General features: G+C 41.3%; 2 protein-coding genes across 2 annotated transcripts in view; both read left to right on the top strand.

Annotated features, from left to right (window-relative positions):
* LOC139925914 (tripartite motif-containing protein 16-like) overlaps positions 1-18,025 on the top strand; it is a 303,498-nt gene that overhangs the window by 245,611 nt on the left and 39,862 nt on the right. The window lies entirely within an intron of this gene.
* gtpbp4 (GTP binding protein 4) lies at positions 4,211-17,518 on the top strand. The gene is made up of 17 exons (XM_071900036.2): positions 4,211-4,295; positions 5,685-5,855; positions 6,164-6,267; positions 6,528-6,664; positions 7,907-8,007; positions 8,925-9,017; positions 9,726-9,917; positions 10,641-10,706; positions 11,040-11,129; positions 12,010-12,120; positions 13,180-13,257; positions 13,385-13,436; positions 13,537-13,637; positions 14,561-14,758; positions 14,899-14,964; positions 15,194-15,337; positions 16,712-17,518. Exons 1-17 carry the CDS (start codon positions 4,248-4,250, stop codon positions 16,862-16,864), a joined length of 1,905 nt encoding a protein of 634 aa, XP_071756137.1. The 5' UTR covers positions 4,211-4,247; the 3' UTR covers positions 16,865-17,518.

The raw sequence follows: 18,025 nt of genomic DNA, 5'->3' as shown, positions 1-18,025 counted from the left end.
CCTAAGAGGTGCGACTCTTGCTTTTTCTCGACTAGTAAAACTCTCGCTCTCTCGCTCTTACTATGCTATCACTGTCTTTATTTCTCTCTCCATCTACATGTAAAACCCTCAGCTGAATGCAACAAGTTCATGCTCATTCTCTGGGGGTTGTCTAAAGGCATTCTGGGAAATGTAGGAAATCACCAATTGAAGTACAGGTAGACGAGGCAGGTCTACCTGTAATAATATATGTATTTATTACATATTTATAATCCCTTATTAACCTATTTATATACTCAGTTATTATGCTTACGGTTGCTAAAACGTTTATACATAATTATTATTGATGATGATGATGATGATTATTATTATTATGATTATTATAGATTGAGGCTTATACTTTTTTTTTTTTTTTTTACAATGAAACATTTAGCTTAACTTTACCTTCAGGATGACACACAGGCCTACCTCAGTGAGATGACTGACCCTGGTGAGTGGCACACAGCTTGTCTATTCTGGGGGAGATGGAGGTTGTCAGGCAGAGCATCATATCAGGTAGGTGAGGGAGGAGAATCCACTTTCACAAAGATAAGTTGTTGCAAAAGGCAAAAGGCTCACCATTGCCTTTGCTGTCAGCTGGTGGAAGGCTTTCTGGCAATAGATCCAGAACTGGATGAGAGGCCTTGACTCACACACATTCTTGTGTACTGTCTGTGGATAGGTCGATCAGCTGATCTTCCTCAGAGGCTGTCGAGGTTGAGGCGTCTGATGCATTGTGTTTGAATGGAAACTGTATCCATGTCTTGTCCCTTCTCCAGGACTCAGCCTCAGAAAAATATTTTTCAAATTGACTTTCGAGTGCCTCCAAGTGTCCAACAATTGCGCGTTTCACGTCAGGCGAGAGCACCCAACTCCTCCATTGACGGAAACATGGAAATGTTACCTCCCCTGATTCGCTCTCTCCATCTTTTTGTTTTCTTCAGAAAGCTTTCCATCTTCTCATACTTGGCATGTGTACTGCGGCCCTGCATAGAACCGTTCAGTCTGTTCAACTCTGAGAAAACGTCAGCCAGATATGCCAGTTTAGTGGCCCAGACCCAGCTCCGCGCGGTTTTGACCAACTAGAAACTCGTGGATAGCTGTGCGTAACCATCTATGTGCGTAACTCGAACGCGCGTGCCAGTACTGATCCGCGAGGAAGCCATCTGACCTCAGCAGGTGAAGGAGCGCGCTGTGTTCCTCTGCCGTAGCATCGCAGAGAGAAGCAAAGAGACGCGTTTGCAAGGCACTCTTCTTAATAAAACTGACAGCCTTCACAACAGTGTCCATAACGTCAGCAAATCCAGCGCTCATTTCTTTGGCAGGGAGAGATTCTCTGTGTAACATGCAGTGAGTCCACAGAACTTGTGGGGCGACTTTTTTGACCAGTCATAGCTCGCGCACCTTCAGTACAAATCGCAACACATTTTGTCCCAGATTGTGTCATTTTCTCTGAAAAAGTAATCAATCACTTTGAAAATTTCAGAACTTGTTGTGCGTTCAGGAAGCTTCTTACAAAACAAAGAATTCCTCACACATTTCGTTTTGGTCAACAAAACGCACAAATGCCAAGAGCTGTGTGTCTTTGGACATGTGCACAGATTCATCCAACTGTAATACAAACGCCTCCGCCAATTGTAGTTTCTTGATTAATTGCGCCCTCACATCAGATGCCATTTCACCAATTCGCCGAGCAATCGTTGTGTCTGATATTCATCACTCCCAAACATTGTCTTGCACATATCACTGGTCGCGGGCAATATCAAATCTTCTGCAATTGTATATGTTTTTTTACATTGAGCAATGCGAAGAGCAACTTGATATGAGGCTTTCAAAGCAAGCTCTCCAACTTTCGCTGATTTTCTCATCATTGTCTGTTGGCACTGGAGAGAGTTCAGACGAGCCTGAAAGTGTTCCAGTGTTTTATCTTACAAGTGTCCGTGATTCTTCTTCAAGTGTAGCTTTGATGAAGCTTTGATGGCTTCATGCTTTCGTTAGAGAGCGTCGCCGAACAAACAACACACACCGGCAATTCAGTCCCTTCGGTTTCTTTGAAGGTAAATCCAAACTTTAGGTAGGTTTCTGAAGATTTTCGGGACTTCTCTCTTCTGCGTTTACCCTCTGCCGCTGGGGCAGGTGCCGCTGGGGCCTCGGACCAGGTGGAAGGAGTAACGAGCTCGAGGCCCAGTTACTGTTACAAAGCGATCCATTCTACTTCACATATTAACCTAGTAGTAGGCTAGTTATTAATTATTTTAGCACCCAACTGTGTTTTAGCCAACACTTAGCTTGCTAGCAAGCCAGCTAATTTTTTTCAATGGCGGTTGGTCACGTGCAGGCTCTGCATCACGCACCGTGGTTGCATGGGAATCATTCATTTTGTAAATCGTTTTTGTCAAAAGTAGCTTATTATTGCCTATAATGCTTGGAGTTTACTCAATATTATTATTTTTGTCTAAAATACATTTTTACATTTTTCACAAATTATTTTGACGAAAATTGGCGGACCCCCTGCAGTACCTCCGCGGACCCCCTAGGGGTCGCGGACCCCCGGTTGAAGACCACTGGTGTAGAGGATCCATGAGCAGGCCATAAAGTTCAAGGCCCATAAGGAGGAGAACCAGGTCCTCCACCAAGAAATGAATGAGAAAGAAAAGACCCTGAGCTGCAGAAACAGTCCAAGACGTCGTCCATTCTGAGGAGATCCATCATCAGAGTCCTGGATCCAGACATGGAGGACGGAGAAGAGAAAGGAGAAGAAGAAGGAGAAGATGGTCGTGGTCGGGATGAGGAGCCACCACCCCCTCCTCCACCTGAGACCATCCACCTGCTGCACCGACCGACCGACCGGCTGACAGAAGAGCCACGCTTCCTCATTTAGCAGTCTAGTGGAAATGAAACTGCCAATGGAAATGAGAGTCAGCAATGTGAAAAACAAAATGGTCATTTAACTTTTTCTCTCTTCTATTTCCATTTTTCATTTTCACTTTTCATTTTACGTTTTCCATTTCTATCTTAATTTTCATGTTTCATTTCATGTTTTCTATTTTCATTTTCATTTCTACATTTTATTTTGGTATGATCATTCCTGGTGCTGCAGTAAAAAACATATAAAGCATTTTAATGATTGCATTTTAATTTTGAGTGATATAATCCTCCATAGTGAGCAAGCCTCTGCATGTTGTAATTACAGTTTCACCAAAACCGATAATAAATCAGTTTCTGCCCTCTGGCTGCTCTCTATCTGCGCCTGCAGGTTTACAATAAAGACATAAAGTGTTCAGGAGATGACAGATTCTGTCATCTATTGTCAACAGGTTGAGTGTGAGATGCAGCAGCCATATAGAAGCAAAAAACACTAATGTACACAAACTAAACAATTACCTCTGTGTGATATGACTTGCTATAATGTTACTGTTGCTCTATGGAAAGATTTATATTAGTTTAAAATGGTGGGGAAACTATTTCACAAATTAAAAAGTGTGTACACCCTCCACTGTGAATCACATCTAGTAATAGAAAAACAATTTATTTATAAACCTGTTTTGTTTTGGTTGATTTGGTTTGTTTGGTTTATTTGGTTTGGTTTTGCTGGTTTGGTTTATTTTTGTGATTTTTGGTCGATGCCAAATCAAGAAACCTGCTATTTATCAGGAAAGAATTACTGCTATGTTACTTTATAATAAAGGTATTGTACAACTGCTATGTTATTGTGAGAGAAATGTATTATAATAAAAAAAAAAACTACTACCATGTTATTGTTAGAGTGTGTATTATGTAGTGTATTATGATTAAAAAAAAAATACTGCAATGTTGTAAGAAAATCTTAAAACTAATACCATGTTATTATTATAGAGGCTTATTATAATGAAAATAATGCTGCTATGTTATTGAAGTTTAATATAACAAAAATACAAAAAAAAGTCACTTGTTACCGTTAGAGAAGTGTATTAAAAAAGCAATAAGAAGCTAAAATAGAAAATAAAAGATACTGCTATGTTCTTGTGAGAGAAGTATATTACAATGGAAAATAATGAACTGCTGCTGTGCTATTGTTGATCAAGTATAATAACAGTATTTTCTGTTGACTTGTTATTGACGCAGTGTGTCCGTCTGGACGACAGGCGGCGCTGTGGGGAAAAACCTGCCCGAGTTCCTCAGCAGCTCTTCCGTCACATCGAGCTCTCCTTTCCCCGTGCCGTCAGCGGACCACAACGTGTCCCGACAAAATGGCACTTTATAATTTCAAGAAGATTATGGTGGTTCCCACCGCCAAGGTAAGTTTTACTCTCATTTTTAAACGTTTAAAACCGTTGTTGATGAAACCTACTTGGTTATTTTGCTCTGGGTGACAGTTGAAGGCAGAAAAACATGGTGGGAATCTGCTGGGGAGGAAAACACGTGTTGTGCTGCTGTAAAGGGACAGCAGCAGGGTTCATCCAAGTATTTCCATGTTTATTGTGGTATTATCGATTTACAAAAGTACAGCGGAAACTACAATTGACTCCCTTGAGACAGACAAGTCTTTGACGATAAAGAGATTATGCGATGGAAACGCATTTTATCGAATAAATAGCCTACTGACATAGTTTTGACTAGCTCCGATACGGTCAGCTCTCTTGTACGGAGAGAATGTCCTGCCAAACTCCGTTAAAAATCTGCCAATTTAAGTCTTCCTTGCTTATGGGCAATGCTGCATACCTGTTAGGACATGACTTATGACACTTTATGAATCACTATAAGCCTTTCTTCAATTCGGCATGCATCCTATACACCAAGTAGCACGATTTTAAATACAATGTCAACTTATTCGGCTGTCGTGCCTACAATCTTGGTCCACCAAAATACCCTGTTGTGGGCGGTAGTGAGCAGTGTTGATCAAATATAAAAGTTGATGTTTTATGAAATTCAGCACTGCTATGTGGATCACTTGTACGCCGAATTTACTAGAAGGCGCTAATGATTTGATAAGGTCATAAGTCATATTTTTTGCCTTTGCCGATATGCTAGGCAACTTTAAATTCCCAGATTTTCTAATGGAGATTGGCAAGATTTTCTCTCCATACAGGAGAACGGCCAACACTAAGCATAAAGTAACCCTATTTAGCAGCCATCGTTTGACCATGGCCCTAAACATGTGTTGGTCTGTTTAATGGATTCACTTTTAATTAATTTGGTCCAATGTATAAAATGAAGCATTGTCCAGATTTATTTCTTCACTTTGGTTGACACAGATTGCAAAATTTGTTCTGGTCAAGCTCAGCCTGTCATGTCAGTTTCCTTAGACATTAAATTTGAATGACTACATGGAAATAAAACGTAATATTATTGTGCTATTAAGGAATGAACAACACTGCCAAAGTTTGCTTTTCATATGTGGAATATAGAGTTTGCCTGCCTTTTTCAGGATTACATAAATATTTTTGCGTTAAATTAATTGTTTGCACCATAGTAAGTAGGATCAAGTTATGAAGAAGGTGTCTGTTAAGGGGGAAAAAAAGCTAAATTTAATGCTTTTCTGTAAATATAATACAGTTTGGGTTTCTCCTGGTGGCTGTTTGCCTTATGATGATCACCGACTGGAGGCTACAGTTTATATTTGAAGGATGTTTGTTAAAAATCCCCTTCAAACCCTGACCATCCCACCGCTCTCTCCCTCCTCGCAGGATTTCATCGACATCACTCTATCCAAAACACAAAGGAAGACGCCCACGGTGGTACACAAGCATTACCAGATCCACCGCATCCGACACTTTTACATGAGAAAAGTGAAGTTCACCCAGCAGAACTACCATGACCGGCTCACCCAGATCCTCACCGACTTCCCCAAGCTGGACGTAAGTTATGAGCCTCAAAACCTAGATGGTTATATGGCTGCTGTTGGTGAAAAAACACTGTAAACTGCAATTTTTAACCTTAATTTTAACCTGAACTCTAATTTTATATGGTATGTGTTGAGTGAGCTTTGTGACACTTTAAACCTGTTGAAAATAGCCTAAACGCTCCTGAAAGATGTAATTTTTTGCAGATTTGTGTGGGGATTTTTTGTCTGACAACAGCAACATATATATTTTTTTTTACAAGATCTTTTATGTGCTGTATGATCAGTTTGTAGAAAACTGAGTAATGTCATATTTTCCCTCAGGATATCCATCCGTTCTACGCCGATCTGATGAACGTGCTTTACGACAAAGACCATTACAAGCTGGCTTTGGGCCAGATCAACATCGCCAAGAATCTGATCGATAAGTAAGTTTGTGGTAATCCTCGTCCTCCTTTTTAAAAAAAAAAAAAATTTGTCCAAGGCATTCTGGGAAACGTACAGAATCATTAACTGAAGTAGAAGTAGACGAGGCAGGCTGAGGGAAAGTGTGTTCACCAAGAAAGTAAATTATCACACTTCAACACATTCCAGGAGTTACAACACAGATTGACAATATATAACAGACGGGGGATTTTTCCTTCAGCACCTTTTTATATCTTTTATTTTTGTTTTTTTTCCCCCCCAGTGTTGCGAAAGACTACGTCCGCCTGATGAAGTACGGAGACTCTCTGTACCGCTGTAAGCAGCTGAAGCGAGCGGCTCTGGGCCGGATGTGCACCATCCTGAAACGACAGAAGCAGAGTCTGGAGTATCTGGAGCAAGGTAACACACCGACTCCTCCTGCATGTGTGTGTCAGCAGCTCGTTTCATATTAACTGCTGTATGGCTTTTAGTCCCTCCAGGAACTTGCGATTTTGCGATCGCAATAATTAACGCAAATTCAAGAAATCTCTGCAATATTTGCGACAGCTTGCAGTTTTGCAAAATTGCCGCAACTTTTCCGCATGAAATGGCCAAATCAACAGACCGTTTGTGATTTGGACCAATTGTCGCATTCGGTGTCGTGGTAACTTACGTCATCGCAGCGCGCATTCAGGTGGAAGAGGAACAAAACTCACCTGCCAACAACAATTACTGCCATAGACCGTGCAAAACAAAACAAAAGCAGCAAGAATCGAGGTGAGTGCAAAATTCAAGCTCTTGGAAGAGTTAATAGCTTAAACGGAGAGTGGGAGAGAATAGGGGGAGGCTGTGTGTGTGTGTGTGTGTGAGAGAGAGTGAGAGAAAAAAAAAAGTTTTCCTTTGCTTGCAATTTTTCCCAATTCCCGCAATTTTACCGCAAAAAGAGCACATAAAACCTCGCAAATTGTATCGCAATTTTTGAGAAAAGCCGCAGCAAAATCAAGCATTTTTGGCCGCAATAATCACAAAAAAACTTGAAACGCAAAATCCTGGTGGGACTGTATAGTGTTTTGTTAGTTTTTCTTGTTTTTTGTTGGCAGTAGGATTTAGATTGATATGTTGGCACTTGTTATTAAAGACTTGATGTGGTCCGGTCAGTGTCGTCCACCTCTGATATGATGCAGTATGCGACATCTTTATCAGATTCCACACAAATATGAATGAATGTGTTATTAGTATTTATTTTATTAGCAGCAGGTTTTCAGTGGAGAGTTTTTGTGTCCCACGGTCTAAATGCTGTTTCAGAGGCTTTTTCAGCCAAAATTTGGCATGAAAATGGTCAAATTTAAGGATGTTGAATGTTGGCTATCACCGGCCTGAATCCCAAAATATCAACACTGGCCTTCAGAAAACCTTACTGGTCAAAACAACATGAAACCTTTTTGTTTTCTGCATCAGAATGGTTTTCAGTGATTTTATTATTATGTATCATCTTGTACTGTTTTCCTTCAAGTTTTGCTTTCATTTTGTCTCTTCTGAGCTTTGCAGAAGCCTTTTGTTTGTTTTTTTATCCCATCTGCATAATCTCGTCATTTTTCTTTCATTTTCTTTCCATTTCTGTCATTACATGTTAAATAACTGCCAGCTGTCTGTCTCTCACAGTGCGTCAGCATCTGTCCCGTTTGCCGTCCATCGACCCGAACACCAGGACCCTGCTGCTGTGTGGTTACCCCAACGTGGGCAAGTCCAGCTTCATCAACAAGGTAAACTGCTCTCTTGTTAGAACATGTGTTTACTTGACAGGTGTGTTTGAGTTACATGCAGTGTAGTTGGAGATCTGTTTGTTGTGTCTGGAAGGTTTTTTTCCCATGTGTTCGTCCTCTGCGATAGCTTTGCAACTGGGTACAAAAAAGTCCTGAAACAAAAACCAAAGCATCCAGTGGGGCGATGGGACAGTAATGTCCATGACCTGGAAGAGCTTAGAAACAACCTAAATTTTTTTCAACAAACCCTGTACGGTCCTACTATTTAGGGCTGCAACTAACAATTATTTTCATTGTCGATTAATCTGTCGATTATTTTCTCGATTAATCCATTAGTTGTTTGGTCTATAAAATGTCAGAAAATGTGAAAAATGTCGACCAGCGTTTCCCAAAGCCCAAGATGACGTCCTCAAATGTCTTGTTTTGTCCACAACCCAAAGATATTCAGTTTACTGTCATAGAGTAACAGTAAAGTAAGTAGAGTAAAGAAACCAGAAAATATTCACATTTAAGAAGCTGGAATCAGAGAATTTTGACTTATTTTTCTTAAAAAATTACTCAAACCGATTAATCGATTATCAAAATAGTTGGCGATTAATTTAATACTTGACAATTAATTAATTAATTAATTAGATTAATCGTTGCAGCTCTACTACTATTCCTACTAAAGTCCTTGTAAATCCTATGGGAAAGAGGGAAGATAGAAGATTCCTGCAGACAGTCTCATTCCCCTCAGCTTGCAGGTCTCACCTCAGTCTACAGAAAACTTCGATCATGACGTCATGGGGCGTTGCAGACTTTTTAAAGACTTTTTAAAGTTAACCTGGTGTGAACTGTCTGTTAACCTGGTGTGAACTGTCTGTTAACCTGGTGTGAACTGTCTGTTGTTAACCTGGTGTGAACTGGTTCATCCTCAGGTCACCAGAGCAGACGTTGATGTCCAGCCTTATGCTTTCACCACCAAGTCTCTGTTTGTGGGTCACATGGACTACAAGTACCTCCGCTGGCAGGTAAGACGCTGCTTCTTATACATCGCCCATGGTTTACTATATAATCAACTAACTTGAGCCACGTGAATACATGGCGGCCTCAAAATATTCAGATTTGTTTACAAACCTTGAGTTTCAGTTTCTTGTTTTGGTGACTTCATTTCTGTTGAATTCTTCCCATTTCCCTTTCCTCTATTTCCTTTTTTTTTATTCCAGTCACATCTGTTGTATCATAACCATATGAACACATGGTTATGATAAAGTAAATAAAGAATGTTTTTTTTTTTTTTTCAGTTATTTTTTCAGGATTTTTTTTTTTTAGCTTTTTTTATTCTTCCATTCATTTCTACAGGGCATTCGTTGGTCATGATCTTTAATTTTCTAACATTGATTTATCTATAGTCTTAATTATAGATGTTAAATGTCTTTTTCCAAGAGGGATTCTTTTCTAGTTAAAAAACATACGCAGTCACACTGATATATTCCTATATGTTTCATTGGTCCCAAAATCTATTCTGTCTGCCACTAAAAGGTTTTAAAAAGTCTTATTTAGGTCATAAATACAGTATCAGGGGTCTTAAAAAACGATGTTTTCTTTGCTCTAAATGCCAATAACAAGCTTGAAAAACTAAATTTAATGTGCTGAAACCTGCAGATGCCCTGTTTTATCCCCCCTTTCCTGTTATCCTGGCCTTAACACTGTGTGTGTGTGTGTGTGTGCGTGTGCAGGTGGTGGACACCCCTGGGATCCTGGACCACCCTCTGGAGGAGAGGAACACCATCGAGATGCAGGCCATCACGGCTCTGGCCCACCTGCGCTCGGCGGTGCTGTACGTCATGGACGTGTCGGAGCAGTGCGGCCACACCCTGCAGCAGCAGCTGGAGCTCTTCGGCAGCATCAGGCCGCTCTTCGCCAACAAGGTCAGAGGTCAATATGTCATGTTAAAGGATAAGTTCTGTGTGTCTCTTACGTACCTGTAGTACTTGGACCCACAGGGAATATTGACTCCAGAGTCAGCTGTCGGTTGAAATCCAAAAAAGCCGTTTGTGGCTCCACAGGGGAGTTTAGAGGAAACAACAACAGACTCACTTCCTCCATTTCACACACAAAGAACTATTTTTCTCTGCTGCAGCACAGACCGCTGTGGGGTGAAAGGCGGTTACTGGCGGAGTGATCTAGTTCTGGACGGTCAGGTCAGATTGTAAACAGTAGAGTTCGGTAGAAGACGATCCACTGAGTGGAAACGGTGCGGTGCTGCTGCTGCTTTCCAGGCCCTGGAGAGAAATACGTCAGTCAGTCGCCTTATTGTTTTCACAGACTGGCTTTTTTGGAGATATTTTGACAAACCCCGAGCTCACCGTTTCAACCGACAGCTGACTCTGGAGCCAATATTGTCTGTGGGTCCAAGTACTACAGATATGTAAGAGACAAATTATATAAAGTTCCAAAATCGCCAAAGTTATCAATTAAAGCTGCACTAGGCAACTTTGCATAAATATGAACCAGGGTTGGCCTGAGAATAAACATGCATACTCAGCAAAACTCTCCCTGAATAAACAAAGGATTAAAGTTTGTTTGAAAGTAAAATGCTTCAGAGTGTGAACAGCTGAAGTAATGCTGGTGTGTCTCCTCGCTCCCTGCAGCCTCTGATCGTTGTGGCCAACAAGTGTGACGTGAAGAAGATCAGCGAGCTCTCTGAGGAGAACCAGGTGGGTCATCTAAAGTTCCTCTCAGTCTGGGCTCGGTCTGCCGAGAACCTCTTAAAGGCTAATTCCTGTTTTTTCACCTGATAGTTGGGTGTTTGTTTGGCGTTGCCTGAGATCCAAGTGAAAGTGAAAGGCTTGGTTCTGTTCTCTGGTAAACACCAAGAGCAAAACTTAACCACCACTAATGCTAGATGAATAGGAATTTGAACACTTTGAGCCACTTTTTACTTTGAGTTAGACCTAAAATTGGCCTCATCTTAAGATCTCGGCCACCATCCTGTGTTCAAAAACTCCACAAGCTCACGACTTTAACTGTTTTTACTTTGCTTTTGTCAGAAAATCTTTGCAGACATTTCTGCTGAGGGCATCTCTGTCATCGAGACCAGCACCTTGACGGAGGAGGGAGTCATGCAGGTGAAAACAGAGGTGAGATGCAGGACTCCATGCCCGTGTTGTATGGTGACAAATTTGCTACAGTCTAACCGTCCAAAAGTTCGCTGCTATTAGCCAAGCCAGTTAGCACAGCGGTGACTGGATGACATGAGTTTGGTTCTTTACTACCACTAGCAAACACAACCCGTTATGGTATGTAGACTGGTGATTCTTGCTGTGTGTTCCAACGCGTGGTTTCTTGAGTCTTGTGTAGTGCTGTGTTACAGTTCTTGGGGTCTTCTTTGCCTCTGCGTTTGCTTGATTTGGGTTAAGAGCTATTGCCCCTCCCGCCGTCCAACTTCACCCAACTAGGTGCACAGGTGCATACTATACTAATTGTGAAAACCACCGCAATAGCTGTGCTATTGCCCCCTATTGGCATGGAGTGGAAATAACCACAGCAAAGACTAATGTCAACAAAACTTAAAACACCCAGATAGTGATGACAGAATATTCCAATAAACACAATTTCAATTACACAACTACAAAATGATGTGGAATCTAGTATTTATTTTTAACAGCACTGTTCCAAAAACAGTAAATGCCTGACCTTTTGTGGTTGTAAAACCTGCCTATGAAGGCTTGCTCATGTTTTGCTGCATTTTTTTTCTCAGAACCGCTTGAGTTAGCTTGCTTTAATTATGCTCTAGCATTCCAAAAATTGTCCAATAAACTTTCCCATGACAGGTCATGTGTGCTTCGAGGTTTGCTTATATAAGAAGTGATAGGCATTTGGGGAAAAATTAGTTCTCTAACCTAATCAGATCAGCCACTAATGGGCTGGTTTGTCGTCTGTGAATATGTCTAGTTGTGGTACGGTTGTATTATTCAACATATTTTCAATGCATCCTCATCTGATTCTTCTGTGTCTCAGGCCTGCGACCGGCTCCTCGCCCATCGTGTCGACAGCAAGATGAAGGGCAAGAAGGTCCACGATGTTCTGAACCGGCTCCACCTGGCCATTCCGGCCAAGAGAGACCAGAAGGTAAAACACACTGGCCGCTGGATCCTTACTGAGACGTTAGTTCTGTATGTGTTGGACAGAGGCAGAAACCCAAGCAGAGCTGAGGGAAGGGAGAGGGAGTTATTCATTCACTTTCCCCAGCCTGTCCAGGGATTTGAACCATCAACCTTTTAGTCACAAGCTGGCTTCTCTAACCTCTAGGCCAAGCTTATTGGTTTATATTCCAAAACGCTGTATGTCCATTTTGGGGTAAAAGTCATTACCTGAAGTCCATCATTCAATATCTCCAAAATATAATGGATCAAGTCAGCAAAAGTCAACATCTCACTATATTAACCGAGGAAAGTAAAGCACCAGCTAACCTTAAAAACGTACCATCATTTTTTTTAATTATGTGCCAATTACTTAATTACTCCCAACGGTGGATATCTCATTTTGGAGCCAAGCTTCTCCTTTGGTTGCATTTGGTTCAGAAGTGGATTTCCTTGCCTGGGTCCAGACCTTTGAATCCGCCCACTCCACCGAGTTGACTGCTTCTGGTCTGGCATCGTGACATGAAACAGCGGTTTCTCTCGGTTGAAAAAATGATCGGTCCAATGAGCGCCGGGGGGGACTAACGATTAGCCAATCAGCGCCACGGGCGGGACTAACGCCGTTGTCAAGCTGTTGTCAAGCTGTTGTCAACCTGTGCGCTGGAACCAAGGAGGAGTAATAACAACAATGGCGACCGCTGTAGACAAGATAGACGCTGCTATCAAGGCTGTTCTAAATCCATTAAAAGTACCAATTACTTTGAAATCCGAACAGCACTCTGCTTTGAAGGCATTTATTCAAAGGGGAGATGTTTTTTTCGCATCAGTATCGACTTAAAATGACGTTAGATTCAGGCGGATACGTTGGTCTCTAGTGATTGGTTAGGGAAAATCGAATCCCCCCTCCCCCACGGAAATCGGTTAGAGTGGAGGCAATGTCAGACTGAAGATGGAAATGGAGTGTAGCGAGTTGACAATTCTGTCTGATATCAAGCAATGGATTTCCTGCTATGATTAATGTTTTTTTTTTTGTTCGTTTCATGACCAGGAGAGGCCACCGTTCATCCCAGAGGGAGCCATGATGCGCAGGAAAGCCATGGAGGTGGACGCACCCAAACGCAGACTGGTACGTCTGCTGTTACGGCAGGAGCCGCGCCACAGGGAAAACATGACATGAGTTGAAGTTCACGTTTAAAATGAGACTCATTTCTAACAGCTCATGTAAGAAAATACATTTCTTCTTCATCTTACAGGAGAGAGATCTGGAGATGGAGCTTGGAGATGACTACATTCTGGACCTTCAGAGTAAGGAAGTGTATTCATTCCCTCATTCAACCTGCCTGTGTAGAAGGTAAATGCTGATGTGTGCGGTACTGACGCTCGGTTATCGTGTTTTTTTTTTCAGAATACTGGGATCTGATGAACGAAGAGGAGAAGCAAGACAAGATCCCTGAGATCTGGGAGGGACACAACATCGCCGATTACATCGATCCAGACATCATGAAGGTGAGTCTTGAAAACTGAATTGTTCCATTCAGAATCAACCAGCTGGTGGGTTGTAATTACAGCCTCCGTGCCTTCCAGAGGTCCAACTCAGAAAAATGAGGGACGAAACATGGAGGCCTGAAAGTTTTTCTTGTCTCATTGTAAAATACTGTTTCCCATGCAACAGCTAATATTATGTCAGTGATATTTATTATATTGGCCTGCTAGTTGGATTAGTACGTTGGTAATGGTACATCACAGACTATCATGTAACACTTAAAACTCTCCACTGAAACCGATAATAACAGAGTTCTTTCAGATGGGTTAGCAGCTCCTTACGGCAGGGTGAGGCAGGTTTCATTGCAGGTTTAACAGCCTGAAACCTGACTAAGAAAAATCATATCCATACCTCTGTCATATCAGCAGTGGGCAACATTGACTGGCTGATATACAATTTATTGGTCTAGACACAATGTATTGGTCTAGCTCAAGCATTTTGATAGATTTAAAGTCGTGCGATACTGAAAATCTAACTTTTAAGTGTATTTTATTAAGATTATAAACATGTTTAAACTCATGCTGTATAGCATTGACAGTATGTCTCCATGTATCTTCATGTCCTTTTGTTGTGTAAAGCACTTTTTTTTTTTGTTTGCTAACACTTAACTGAATATTTTTTTCTTTTACATTAACATTGTAGGCATTTAGTTGATGCATTTGTACAAGTGAAGTTTACTTACTTTTATTCAACAAAGACAAGAAGCAGGATTACCTTACAGCTTGTTTGTCAAGGATAACACAAAGTCACAGACTTATTTCCATTGTGGTCTTTGATATCAGTAGTGGTTGATACAGAAACAGAATAAGAGCAAAGGAGGGAGAAGGGATTTTTGTCCTTCAAGTCAGTCTTCCACAGGTCTTAAGGTCTTTGTCCCCCCACACAGAAACTGGAGGATCTGGAGAAGGAGGAGGAGCTGAAGGAGCGGGCCGGGGAGTACGACGAGGACGAGGAGAGCGAGGACGAGGAGATGCAGGAGATCCGCATGCTGGCCAAACAGATCCGCGAGAAGAAGCACCTCAAGATCGTCGCCTCCAAGGACAAAGACGTCCACGGGCCCCGGATGCCCAGGACCGCCACCAGGGTGAGGAGACCTATAAAACTACTTTTTTTTGCATTTTCAACATGGGCTCATGTATTACTGTGAAACGCACGTCTGTAACCAGCATGAATGTATGTCAGTACTCTTGTCTGATCAGCTGGTGTGTGTTTTAATGTTTACAGGTTGAAAGAAAGAATCTGGAGAAGGAGATGAGTGGCCTCGGTCTGGATATGACTGACAAGGATGACGTAAGTTCCTCCTTCATATCAGGCTGTGTTTCATTTTTCATAATGGAAATAAAAAACAGTTTTAAAGCTTAATTCTGGCCAATGCTTAACATCTCCCCCACCCCAAAAATGCCAACTTTGAGTCCTTGAATTTGATGTCCATGTCAGTGTGGGAACCCTGAGCCTTAAATAACTGTTTTTTCCACTCATAAACCGATATTCATAAGCTTTTGTCTTCCTGTACTCCCAGAGCCACTACGCACAGCAGTCCCGACGGTCTCGCAGCGTTGCCAAGAAACGTAAGCGTGAGACTTCGGTGGCGCCCGTCTCCAAAACCCGCAGCCAGAGCGCCTCCCGTCCGCCTCGGGACCAGTCCGGTGTCCGGGACGCTAAGGTACGTGACGGGGTCTTTTCTCTAAAGGAGTGACGTTTCGAGCAAGTCACTTCTTTATTAAATTTTTCATACGGGAGCATTTTTGTGTGCGGATCTCCTGTTGTATTTCACTTGATTTTATTTTCTTTGATCCACCTATCTTTTGGATGTACGTGTCTTTCTTTTGAGCTTGATTTTCAGTGTTTTTTCTTAATACTTGGTTTTATTAAGACAAATTGTCAAGGGAAGGCAGTATGGACTCTGCTAGGGTTTCAAGGAATTTAATCTGTTCTGTCTGTCCTGATGTCAGAATCGCTTCAGTTGCGAAGAACAACAAAAGTACAAGAGTTTGTCTTGGTTGCACTGGTACAAGGATATATCAACAACTTAGTTTCACAGTACTTTTCACAATTGTTTACTCAAAGTCAGCGGGTACAAAGTGATGCTAGCTACAGGCTGCTAAACAATACAAGCAGTCTCTTATGATACGGTCAGATTATGGGCTACAAAGTAACAGAAGTCATTAGGGCTGGGCAATATGGACAAAATCAAATATCACGATATTTTTGACCATATCGATATTGCGACAATATTGTAGAAATGACTATTGGTGCTTTCACAAAATATTTACACAATGAGATTTTTGATAAATAATCATCAGTAATGTGGATATAATGACTAAGTGGGTAAAGGCAAATAATAGAACAGCTAGAACAGTCTGGTAAGTTCAGAAAATTACATCACTTTCCTGTAATGCAGCCTTTAAAACCAGGAAAAAACAACACTTATGCCATATCACGATATTACAATATCCAAAATCTAAAACGATATCTTGTCTCATATCACGATATCGATATAATGTCGATATATTGCCCAGCCCTAGAAGTCATTAGTTTTAAATGGAAGCCGGGGACACAAAAATACAAACGCGTGTCAGGCGAGTTCAGACTGAAGTTCAGCTGCTTCAACTGTTTTCCACGCTCTGATGATGCGGTGAAGTGCAAACCAATCAGAGTAGAGGGAAGGTGGCGTAGGGTAGTTATGTTTATTATGTACTTAATGAATTATTTCAATTAACAAGAGCGATTATTTGCCAAATAAAAACAAGACTCATGCAAAGCTGTGACACTGACATTATTAGTTGGTGCACCCAACGGGATGATGTCATGAACCGACGACATGATGGCGACCATGTAGCTTGGTGCGGCAGACCATTTTGTAGCTTTTTGTAGTCCGTAATCTGAACGTACCATTAGGCAGCGCAGTGACACCTTACGCCTATCAGGAAGCCAAGAGACAGGTGCATGAAATAAATCGTTGCATAATTAATCCTCTGTTCTGAAATTTGAGTTGAGGCTGAAACTCAGTGTCTTCCTCTGTTTATCTTTTCCTCAGATGGCAAAGAAGGCGAAGAAGATGATGAAGAACTCCCAGAGAGGCATGAACCGGCAGGGCAAGAAGGGCGAGGCGGACAGGCACGTCTTCGACCTCAAACCCAAACACCTCCTGTCCGGGAAGAGGAAGTCTGGCACCACCGACCGCAGATAAACCTAAAACCGCCTCATCTGGACTGTTGTTATGACCTGGACACTTGTTTCGGAGCGGGAGGCTTCAGAGAGATTTAAGCCCATCCAGATTCAGATCCTTTTCATTCTGTTCCCTTTTCCACAGCAGTAAAACAGAACAAGAAATATCTGTCCTTTTTCAGCTGGAAAAATCTGGTTGTTTTAGTATTTATGCGATTATGGAAGTGTCATCCTTGAGGATGGTGGCACCAAACAACACAGTAAAGCCCCTGTGGAAGAGCATTGACCTGTTTAAATGAAAGATAATAATGGTTAATGTTTGTTTTTGTCAGTTCACACGCTTTTGTTATGGTAAAGACACTTGGAGAACTGTGGAGATCCCAAAAAACTAAAGTCGGCAGAACTTATATTGAAAGACATAGAACCAGCTACATTAACAAGTGATTTGTAATGGTTAATGTCTTCTTTTTGTAACTTACTCCAGTGGTTGTTGGAGACTATGGAGATGTCAAAAATTATTATGCTAATTGAACATTCATTGCCTTACAGCCCATTTGTGAATCAGGTAATGCTTGGTGTAGTTACATGATAAAGTGATGATGATGCTTCCTTTACAGTTATTTTCTCCTGAAATTTTCACCAATAAGGGAGCCAAATAAATATAACTGAACTAAAATGCCCTTTGTCAGGTTGTCTCACATTTCAACTAACATTACATCTACTGTACTTATACATTTTAGATATTTCTCGGACTAATTTATCCAAACTTGCAATGGTTAGGCCATGGCTGGACACACCGACTGTTGTGGGGATCGAACCTGTGACCTCTCTATGACAGTCTCCAACCACTAGGTCACCACACAGTTTAATAATTTAGAAAAATTTCACCAATGGATGCATTTTGATGGAATTTGGAGTTAGAAACAACTTCCTTTTGTCGCTGGGTGGAAAGTTGAGTCAGCAGCTGTTTAACATAACATTAACAAAATCTTCACACAAATCACAAAAATGTAAGACTTGTCATTAATTTGTCTCAAATTATATGTTCAATATAATGTCCTTGTGTATTAGTGATACAAAGCAAAAATCCCACATAGAAGTACTTTTATTTTGAAAAAATCCTGCTTGGAGTATGCCTCGTCTCTTTTCTCATGGGACACGTTTATCATACTGATGTATAGAA

Source organism: Centroberyx gerrardi, chromosome 13 (assembly GCF_048128805.1).
Source record: "Centroberyx gerrardi isolate f3 chromosome 13, fCenGer3.hap1.cur.20231027, whole genome shotgun sequence".
Lineage (NCBI taxonomy): Eukaryota > Metazoa > Chordata > Actinopteri > Beryciformes > Berycidae > Centroberyx > Centroberyx gerrardi.
This window is presented reverse-complemented; position numbering and strand designations above follow the sequence as displayed.

Bases quoted from the DNA above. Each gene is read 5' to 3' on its own strand.
- gtpbp4 (XM_071900036.2), top strand. From the start codon at position 4,248: ATGGCACTTTATAATTTCAAGAAGATTATGGTGGTTCCCACCGCCAAG. The intron at 10,707-11,039 runs GTGGGTCATCTA...TGCTTTTGTCAG, and splicing joins AGCTCTCTGAGGAGAACCAG to AAAATCTTTGCAGACATTTC. The intron at 15,338-16,711 runs GTACGTGACGGG...TCTTTTCCTCAG, and splicing joins CCGGTGTCCGGGACGCTAAG to ATGGCAAAGAAGGCGAAGAA.